This window comes from Tupaia chinensis, unplaced genomic scaffold (assembly GCF_000334495.1).
Source record: "Tupaia chinensis unplaced genomic scaffold, TupChi_1.0 Scaffold144018_1, whole genome shotgun sequence".
NCBI lineage: Eukaryota > Metazoa > Chordata > Mammalia > Scandentia > Tupaiidae > Tupaia > Tupaia belangeri.
The window spans coordinates 123,192-134,490 of record NW_006203870.1 but is presented as its reverse complement, the minus strand read 5'-3'; the positions used below and the strand labels follow the sequence as shown (position 1 = coordinate 134,490).

The window sequence follows — 11,299 nt, the reverse complement described above, 5'->3', positions numbered from 1 at the left end:
GAAACTGCATTCCATGGAGACCCACCTACAATTGCGGAACTGCACTAGACCCACCCTTAATCAAACCCTGAATTGCACTAGACCCACCCTTAATCCAACCCTGAATAGAATCTATGTTCTCTATTGTTAAAAACTTTATGAGCTGTTAATTGAAACACTAGCCCCTCTCCCTTTACTTGCATGTAACACGTTTTCAATAAAAACACGATGATTCCTAGCAGTTGTCACCCCTCAGAGAGCGATCTTTGAGGGGTGTCCAGCATAGGACATGCATGAAAAGGCATCGAGGCCTCTGTCTTCTGTTCACCTTCGCCACCTTCGTCGAGATAACCCACCCACGCCGAGGCTGGACCCCGGCAGAGGTATTACATGAGTGGGACACAGAAATGTTTTATTACCTATTGATGATGACGTGTATAGTATTCTCAACTGGACTGGTCTGAGAAATATTTCATTATGGGTAAAGTCTTTTTACAAGCAAAATGATAAATAGTGATTGAATGTTTTTTTAAAAATTGAAATAATAATAATAATAATCATCTGGAAAAATAATGAAAAGCTATTTTATGATGATGATGGGGATTTTAATGTCTTTGTTCTGACTGATATGCATGGTCTTCCTTCTGGAAAAAGAAATGCAATACACTGTAAACTTATATGGGATTCAATGCAATATAAACAAGAGTATGATAATAAATAAAAAATTAAGGGGCAGAGATATGCTGAATAATTAGATCTAATAATTCAATTTGAATAATTCATTAACAATTTATCAGTTTTTACAACTCCTTGTTATATTTTATTGAAGTATCGTTATTACTAATAAATGCTTTTAGTTATTATAGATTTGAAATAAATCCTGGTAACCATTAGAAGATCTTCTGCCATCCTTTTCTTTTCTTTGAGTAGATTCCACTTATCTTCATCTATTTATATTCTTGTAAACATTTTAGGATTTTATTTTTTTATTGTGTTTTATTTTTTTAAAGCCTGAGATGCTTAAGGATTCTAAAAATTATGATATTTGCTCTCTATTCCTTGTTTCTCTCCTAAGAAAAACATATTCAAATAATGCATTTAATGTTATTCATTGGTAATTTTACTACCAAGATAATGAGTATGTATATTTAAAATTGTATTTTATTTAGAACTAGAAATTAGTTTAATAAGAGTAAAATTATTTGTTTCTGTATTTAAGAGAATTTTTCTGTGGGAGGAGAGATTTTTGGTATAGGGTGCATGTGCTTGCCAGAGAAACAGAGTAAGATATGATCCCCAAGTGGGGGGATGGCCATGCTGCAATTCCTTCTCCTTTTTCCCCTTGGGGTATTGGGCACACAGGCACAGGCACCCAGTATGAGTTTCAAGCCACTGGATCCAGGAGTCAAAATGTGGTTAACATTGTGGGAGTCTAGCATTTTAACCACTATGCCACCTGCTGCCTTCATGGGGACAATGTTCTGTGAACTTTTACTTAGTTTATTTGGTCCATTTTCCTATTTGTGTTTTGGAATGTTTCTTGATACTTAAAACATTGCAAGGGTAAATAGCTACCTATTTGTGATAAAATTTTTCTTTTTTTTTTTTTTCTTATTTTATTGCTACTATTTGACTGTCCCTGGAAAATAAATGGTCAGTTATTTAAAAATAATTTTCTTCTTTTTTATTTGCCAGAGGGCATATGCACTTGCCAGAGAGAAAGAAAGTGATAAAGCACCCCCCACTGGGAGTGGTGATGCTTCTCCTCCTCCATTCCTCTCTGATTTGAGACCTGTAGGCATACACACACATGTACCCAGCCATGTGGGGTCCAGCTGCTTTTAGCACTACACTGCAGGCTGGTCCTGTCATTTTCCTTATTGATGCGATTTCATTATTTGATTTATTCTTTCATTATCAGCACTATTATTAATTGTATTGTGAGGGGAGGAGATTCAATTCAAGCCTATATATTGACTTTGACATATTGAATAAAAAACATACCCTTTATCTTTTTATTTCTTCATAGATGAATGATGGATAGATAGTTTCAATTATTGGTAAATACACGTAATTTGAAAATTAACAAAATAAGTACCCAATATCAACATTATTATTTTGTTGTGGTTATATCTACACAAAGAAAAGAAGAAAAACAATCCAATAGCATAAATCATTTCAGTGTTTATATTTGAGAGCAGTATTATAAAAGAAAACTAATCATTTTTAACCCTGTTGTTTTGGGCTCTACTTTATTCCTCTTGCTTATACTTTACGGCTTAACTGGTGCTCCTAGCTTCTGTAACTAATGTTAATCTGCAGCCACTGTAACAAAGAAGGTCTTAAATAAGCCCATTTGCTTAGAAGAGGAAACTTAAACCATTTGCTTTGGACAGTGGTCACAAAAATGCAACCTGAACAGGCTCCCAGGAGTGACTCAAAAGATGGGAAAATCATTGTTTTTTTTTTTTTTAATTATTTTATACATTCAGCCAGTGTACATTACTTAACTTGTAAATTGAATTTATCCAACACAAACACATTTCCTGCCAGTCCACTTCAGGATACTATACTTGTTATCATCGACAGATACCTGTGTCCCATACATGTCTTACCTCTCTGCTTTTCTCTTAAAAAAAAAAAAAATGAGAATGTTTTCTCAAGAGACACAATGGAACAGGTTAAATTGGAAAAAATGTAATAGCATTATCATTTTAAATCATAGTTATTCACAGATATTTAGATTGCTTTGTTAAGCAGTAGAGCTTAATGAAAATATTAGATTGTCAGGAAAGGCATGACATATTTTATGTTTTTTTTTTTAATGAAAAAAATGTGTCATGACTTTCAGCATGTTGTTATCTCTCCTTAATCTACCAATGGATGTTGCAAGTCTGAGTTAATAAATTCAATGCTGCTGTTAGAACGAATAAAGGGTCATAAATGTCATGTGAAAAGCAAAGATACACAGAAAAATTTTGGGAAACACTCAACTAGCTAAATTTATGTTATTCATAACAATGGATAAATGAGAAGTGTAAGGATATTTCGTATGCTGTAAAATTTCTGTTCTGGGAGCTGATTGTGGGCTTCTTAGCTCTCAGCCACTTCCTGTACTCAAACTTAGCTAATTAAACTCCTTTTCTCTCTCTTTGCTTCACTCTTGATTAGTCACAGAAATGGCTGCTGGATTTTAGCTGGCAACATTATGGCACAGATTATTTTCTTCATTTTTTTCTCTGAATGTCTTACCAGGGTACATATTATAATATATTAGTACAAAATAACTAAACAATGCATTTTCAAGATCAACAGAAAAATGTATTTTGTTTTAAAGTCAAGTTTAGTTATCTGCTTTAGGTTCAGAAGAGAATTAAGACTATGACTACATAAAACATAAAATAATTAATAACCTTAGTTCAAGAAAGACACTGTAAAATTAGATTTAAAAGACCAGTCATATTTTGCTATGAAAAATTTCAAATTGAATTTAAAAGATTCAGAACTGTAGCTTCTAATAATAGTACAATATAAATTCCACAGTCAACTGTAACTATGAAAAGAATAAAATAACATATGAAGAAATTTGTAATGAGAACACCAGTAACTAACTAACTATATCAATAGCAGTCTCTAATAATGAAAGTAGTACATTTTGAGGCACAAAGAAGGATTGTCAGTACAAGTTAAGATGTGGTTAAAAGCATTAAAGTAGTCTCTAGAATCTTAATACTCTAGATTGGCATAATTGGGGTATAAAGAAAAGATCCATATTCCAGCTGTTTCAACCGTTTTTCAGCACTTAGAGAAGAATCAAGAATCACTGAGACATCTACACATGAATTAAAGGCAAGGAAGGCTTTGAGCTGTTACTTTGCAGTTGGTGCAAGTCTCAGTCTAACAAGAACACCCAAGATCAGATTGTACAGTTTTCAGTGAAGATGTAAGATGTGTACTTTGCTGCACTTTTTACTGAGACAGTTGCTTGTTTGCTTTCAGTCTAGCTGACAGGCAGCAACAATGACTGCGTAACAGAAAATTAGATTTATATATTTCAAGCAAGATTACAGTAGTCCAAGTTGAAGATAAGCCAGTATACCAGAGAGGAAGGAATTTGCAACGATCTTTTCTTTCCTAGCATCATTTGCTGGAAGATAAGCCACTCTTTTAAATGTCCTCATGAACATACAGAGAATGGGTCAAATGCAAGGATAACCAATGTCAGAGATTCAGAGAAAAAGATTTAGATCACAGACACACAACAATATAAGAGTAATCAGAGGATAAATCATAGCTTTCTCATTCTGAAACGGAGATATGACTCTTTTGAGCTGCCCAGGAAACATTAAGCATAGGAATTGGCTGAAGTTTGTACTAGATTAATGTTTCATAATGTCCTTTGAAAATAAAAATACCTTAATTAAATTGCACAAAACTACAACTTATGTTTACACAAGTTTTGGCACATAATAACTTACACATAATTAAAATTCATTATGAGAGAATAACAGATAGAAAACCAGATAAAATTCAGCAAAATAACTTTAAAATTTAGTATTATTGTATTTATATTGTTAATTGACCACATATTCTATGATAAAGAAGATAACTTTTTTAAAAATATTAAATTAATTTATGTGGAACTGGGAACCATGTTAATTTTTTTTTTTTTTTTGAGAGGTTTTTGCTATAAGGCACGTGTGCTCGCTAGACAGACAAAGACAAACAGAGAAACAGAAAGCGAGAAATCACCTCCCAGGGGGAGATGGCCATGCCGCAATCCCTTCTTCTCCATCCTCCTCTCGGGATCTTAGACACACATGCATATGTGCCTGGCGTGAGTTTTAAGCCACCAGGTCCAGGACTTGAACCTTCATCGACTACATGGGAGTTCAGCAACATAGCCATCATACTAACTGTTGGTCCCAAGAACTATGTTAATTTATGTGAGTGATTTTTCTTTAACAAAAAGTCGCAAAAGAAATTAACAAAAATCACAACTATTATTGAAGATAAGTGGAATTTTTTTTAGAAAAAGGTTTTTTATAAAGAATTATTTTATTTAACTGTATTTATTTATTTAAATTGGACTAGAGAGGCACAGAGTGAGATAAAAAGAGAGAGAGAGAGAGAGCGCAGGCTCCCAGGTCTGAGACTCAAATTACTCTCAGACATGTGGGAGTTGAATGCCCTTAACCACCATGCTACCTGCCAGCCCCATAAATGGAAGTTTTAATAGCAGATTAAGTGCAGTTTAACATATTGGAAATTTTTTCAAAGGGGAGACTATAACAGAGTAAGACAAAATAAAAAAAACATAATGTAAGAGACACAGATGAGGGGCCAGCAGTTAGCATAATGGCTATGTCACTGGACTCCCATGTAGTTGACCGCGGTTTGAGTCCTGGACCCGGTGGCTTAAACTCACGCCGGGCGCATGTGTGTGCGTGCCCAAGATCCTGAGAGGAGAATGGAGGAGAAGGGATTGCAGTGTGGCCATCCCCCCTGGGGGGGTGATTTCTCGCTTTTTGTCTCTCTGTCTCTCTCTGTCTGTCTGGCAAGGGCACACACCCTATAGCAAAAACCTCTCCAAAAAAAGAAAAGAAAAAAAGAGACACAGGTGATAGCTTAAACTTAGATACTTTATAATATATATTTTATACCTTATATTGAGATATATTTATTTGGAGACCTAGAAGATGTAAGATAGAATGAGGAATTAATATTTGAAAATGTAATGGTTTAAAATGTTCTTGAACTAAGGAAAGATGTTAATCCACAAATATATTTTTATGTATACCTGATAGCAAAACTACAGAAACCAGAACAACAACGAGAGCAAAAAAGAAAGAAAAAATGTGTTAAAAGAAGCAAAAAATAAGTACAAATTACCCTTCAAAGTAATGATTTGACTGACAGTTGACTTTCTCTTAGCAAAAATGGAAGACAAGAAACAGTGAAAAGATGTCTTTGGTGGTTTGAAAGAACACAACTTCATATTTTGAAGTCTAAACCAAATAAAAATAGCACTCAGGAACTAAAGTGAAGTAAAACTATTTTTCATAAAAGTTGGGAGATGTTCTCTAAAACACAGTCATATTAACTTTAAGGGTATAACCCTCTAGAGTTTTCAGTACAGCCTGTGCTAAAGTTTCTGCAACAGAAAACTAATGCACCGTATTATTCAACAGACCTGTCAATTGCTTCATTGAAAAATTCTATTTAATATGAATTTTAACAAAAGAAGAAATCATTAGGATAAACTGTTAAGCAAAATGCACACAATATCAGATCTAAAAGAAGCTTGATGCTAAGTGTATTATTTATGAAACAAAATCAGAATTATGAAAACAAACAAGATTTTCATTTTTTTAGGGAGATTTTTGTTATAAGGTATGTGAGCTCACCAGAGATACACAGAGACAGAGAAATAGAAAGTGAGAAATCACTACTCAGGATTGATGGTCACACTACAATCCCATTCCACTTGGGATTCTGGACACTCACACCTGAGACAGGAGTGAGTTTTAAACCACTGGGTCTGGGAGTTGAACTGTGATCAGACATGAGGGAATCCAACACCACAACCACTTTGCCACTTACTCCCCGCGAAAATATGAATACTAAGAGAAACCATTTAAAAGGAAACATGAAACATAACACACTAGACATACTATCTCTGGTTTATTGAAATATAATGATGATAGTCCATGATTCTGGAAGTTTTATATTTTCTTTTTTTTTTTTCTTTTTTTAGAGGTTTTCACTAGAGGGCGCGTGCACTCGCCAGACAGACAGAGAGAGACAGAGAGATAGAAAGTGAGAAATCACCCCCCCCAGGGAGGATGGCCATGCCACAATCCCTTCTCCTCCATTCTCCTCCTGGGATCTTGGGCACACACGCACAAGCACCTGGCGTGAGTTTAAGCCTCCTGGTTTGGAACTCAAACCACAGTCGACTACATGGGAGTTCAGTGACATAGCCATTACACTACCTGCTGGTCCCTATATTTTCAATAATAAGCACATAATGTGTGAAATTATAGGCTGATAGTTATTATTTTTCTTAGGCCAGATGATCAGTGTGTGTAACCTTTGCATGTGTAAATTAATTATATTTTAATTAATAAGAAGGGATTTTCTAAGCTTGTAGCTCCTGAAGGACGCTTGGCCAAGATTCTCCAGGGTTTGATTCCCCAAGGTTAGTATTAGATGTAAAAGACACTGTATGATACCTAAGTTAGAGTACAGGTCTGACCTACCATTGAGAGGCTCTCTCTGTTTCCAGTTATTTGAAAAGTTACTTTTTTTCTTCTATGTAAGAGAGAGACTGGAAGTGACAGAATGAGAGAAAACCTCTAACAGAGTCTTCGCTTCAAGATCCAGCCTCAATTTCAGCCAGACCGGGATTATGAGCCAGTACGTACCTGGTAAACTCAGGGAAGTCTCTGGATGCAACTCCGAAATCCTCTTGTGTGGGTCAACCTCACAAAGTGTTGCATTTTACCCCTGTACTACTGTCTGGCCCCCTCAATTTATTTTTTTTATGAGAATAATGTAATTATTTTGGAAACCTTTAGGGTCATACCCTTTGAATAAAACTCACTGCTCATTTACAAAGTGCTTATTTTTATTAAAATGTTTAAGATTTTATTAAAGAATACTGAGTAAATGAGTTTATAAAGGATATCTGACTTTTAGTGAATTGTTAACCTGTTATAGTTTAGTTTTGAGGGGAATGTCTGAAATCAGGATATAATATTTTTGACAAAGAAAATAATTATGCTGTTCCAGTGACAGAATAGTGGTAGGTATCTGATTAAAATGAGATTAAGAAAACAAGATATTAAACTTTATTTCCTTCATCTTTAAGAATCTGAGCATAAATTTGTCTTTAAACCTCATTTATCTACTTAAATAATTTTGATCACACTGGTGGGTATTAAAGCATTATTAATTATTTGTCCAAAGTTTTTAAAACTGTTTTAGAAGAAGATTTAAAAATCTTATAAAACTGGAGACAACTATCAGATTTATATAATAATAGAAATTTTAAAGCCCAATAGGTACAAAGAAATCAAAGCATCATGATTTTGAAATTTAGAGTAATCACCAGTTTTCTGGAAGAGTGACTTGTCTAGCTTTTGATATGAAAAGGTACTAAAGCTTAGTATTTAATGTATAGAGGTTATTCCAGCTCAAAGAGAGAATTTGATGAGGAGGTTAAATGATAAAAGAACATGTAATAGATGAAAGTTTGATAATGCTGGTGTGAGTAAAACAGAAGGTGTATCAGTACAGATCATGCATATATAATGTGAGGTTAGTGATTATGGAAATTCAGACCAAAGTGTCCAGCTTCCAGATGTTTTGAAAGAAGATCATTTTGAAAATGTGTAAAAACTATACACCATTCTGCAATGAAATTCAAACTGAAATAACTTTGCAGGTGAAAGAAGGCAGAGAAGCTGAAGACCCTTTGTTAGCGTGCTAAGTAGTAGGTGCCGGGACAGTAATAAAGACAAGCACATTCTGCAGATCGCTTTCATTTTACCATAACTGCTTTTCTCCCAGCCTGATTCTGAGATGAAAAGGCAATCAAAAAGAGTCAGAAAAGAGCAGTAAAAATAAAATAAAATAAATTAAAAAGTTGCGTGAAAGATTGAAGTAGTTTTGAAAATTTGTATCTAATACAGAAGTTAATGAAATTGGGAAACAGTGCTGCTTTAGAATTTCTTTGAAAAAAAAATTCCAATTCCTGTTCTCTATTTGTACCATGCCATATTATAGGTTATTCATTAGAAAAACTAACATTTTAAAACAGTCATATAGAACTGGGAATGAGATATTAGTACCTACTTAACTGAGGAAATTTACTACTGTGAATTTTGACACTGCCTTTATAATAAAAAAAAAATACTAGAGTGGACATAGTTTGTTAATATCCCCAGTGACATACTCCATTAAGCCATACATTATATCTGTTCTATTGTCTAGCACTAAAATGTATTTTTGTTGTTTTGTTGTCATTGTTTTATTTCTCTTAATCTTTCTTCTTATAAAACTGACTTTTCATTGCATTTCATATACTCATTCATAATTATCTGATTTTAATAGGGAACAGAAATAGTGTAATCATTTGGTTTGTACCTATATGCGTAACATTTGTAAGAGAACTTTATGAACTAATCACATTTCTTGTTTTGTAGATGAAGAAAATGAGTTACTGTTGGGTTAAGAAATAATCATGTTCAGACACTCAATAAGTAGCTAAAGATTAAAATGAGACAGAGGAAAAAAGACAAAAACCAAAACATAAATAGGCATTGTGCACATCATACTTCAGGGGTTCCTCTCTGGGAACCCACCTTCATGCCCTAACACCCACTTATTTCTGTGGTATCCAGCTGCTTAGGATGAACTAACAGATTTCCTCCCACAGGAATCAGAATGCCGAATGAGAGAAATCTGAGTGTTGGAGCCCCTTTTGTCCTCTTGGGCTTCTCAGAATACCCACATCTCCAGGCACCCTTATTCCTGGTGTTCTTGACCATCTACACAGTCACTCTGGTGGGAAATCTGGGCTTAATTGTGGTCACAAGGATCAATCCCAAAATGCATACACCCATGTACTTTTTCCTTAGGCATCTGTCCTTTCTGGATATTTGCTATTCCTCGGTCAGCACACCCAAACTGTTAGAAATCTTGGTTGTGGAAGACAGAACTATCTCCTTCAAAGGATGCATGACACAGTTTTTCTTTGGCTGCACATTTGTGTTTACAGAAATGTCCACCTTAGCGGTGATGGCTTATGACCGGTTTGTGGCTGTTTGTAACCCCTTGCTCTACACAGTTGCAATGTCTCACAAGCTCTGTGCTCTCCTGGTAGCTGGGACTTATTTGTGGGGTGCACTCTGTTCCCTCATCCTCACATGTTCTCTTTTGGAACTATCTTACTGTGGATCTAACATCATCAACCACTTTGGCTGTGAATACTCTGCCATTCTCTCTCGCTCCTGTTCTGACCCCTACTTCAGTCAGATGGCGTGTTTAGTCATTTCTGTCTTCAATGAGGCTTGCAGCCTCCTGATCATCCTGGCCTCCTATGTCTTCATCCTGGTCACTATCATCAGGATGCCCTCTACAGGTGGACTCCGCAAAGTCTTCTCTACTTGCTCCTCTCATCTGACTGCTATCTCCATCTTTCATGGGACCATCCTCCTTCTCTACTGTGTGCCCAACTCTGCACGCTCATTGCTTTTCATCAAAGTGGCCACCGTGTTTTACACCATTGTGATCCCCATGCTGAATCCCCTCATCTACAGCCTTAGAAATAACGATGTGAAGCAAACCGTGAGAAATTTAATCCACACCAAACTGCTTTCTCATTCAATATAAGCCCCACAACACACACAAGCAAACAAACCCACACATCCCTAATTCTTTATTAAATTAGTTTTATACAAGGCCAGCAGATGTTGTAGTGGTGTAGGTGCTGCACTTCCACATTTCGACAGTGGTTCAATTACGGGTATGCCTGAGACTGGAAGAGAAGGAATTACGACTTGGCCATTTCCCCTTCGGGGTAATTTCTCATTTTCTGTTTCTCTGGAGAGCCCAAGCATCCTATAGCAAAAATCTCTCAAAATAAATAAATAAATAAGTAAATAAATAAATAAATAAATAAGTGTTTTATGCATTCTATGGTGGTTATTATACTTTCTACTTTTTAAAAAAACTTTTTCTTTCCTGCAGGGCATGCACACTTGCTAGAGAGAGGTGGAGAGAAGTTTGAAATCACCCTTATAGGTTATGGTCATGCTTCAGTCCCTTCTCCACAATTCTGTTTAGGGATTTGGGGCATGCATACACTCACCCCCTTGTGTTTCTTGAGCAGCAGGGTGTCAGACTCAAACCACAAGGTCAGTCATGTAGGATCTGGACACCTTAACCACTATGACACTAACTGGCCTTACTTTTTTCAAATAAAGATGTAAAAGTCATTCAGAAAATTACTTAGATAATTTATATACATCCAAAATTACAAAATCTCACTGTGCTTTAAAAGTATTCTGTAGGTAAAGGAAAAATAAAAAGAGAGAAATATTTTTGTTCTTACCCCTCTCCCAGAATATAATAGCTACATGATGGTTTTCTAAAGACATCTGATTCTAATTCTCAGAATCCATAAATATGTCAACTTACATGTTTCTCTTCCTTTATTTTTTCTTCCTTTTTTTCTCTCTCTCAAGATGAACTATGCAAATTAAAAACCCTCTTTTAATTTCTTTCTTTTTTTTTTGGAGAGGTTTTTGCTATA

General features: G+C 35.2%; 1 protein-coding gene across 1 annotated transcript; it reads left to right on the top strand.

The window, feature by feature from the left end:
* Positions 1–9,429: 9,429 nt before the first annotated feature.
* On the top strand, positions 9,430–10,377 carry LOC102502514 (olfactory receptor 5D18). The gene has a single exon (XM_006165753.1). It carries the CDS (start codon positions 9,430–9,432, stop codon positions 10,375–10,377), a length of 948 nt encoding a protein of 315 aa, XP_006165815.1.
* The last annotated feature ends 922 nt before the right edge of the window (positions 10,378–11,299 follow it).

Bases quoted from the DNA above. Each gene is read 5' to 3' on its own strand.
- LOC102502514 (XM_006165753.1), top strand. From the start codon at position 9,430: ATGCCGAATGAGAGAAATCTGAGTGTTGGAGCCCCTTTTGTCCTCTTG.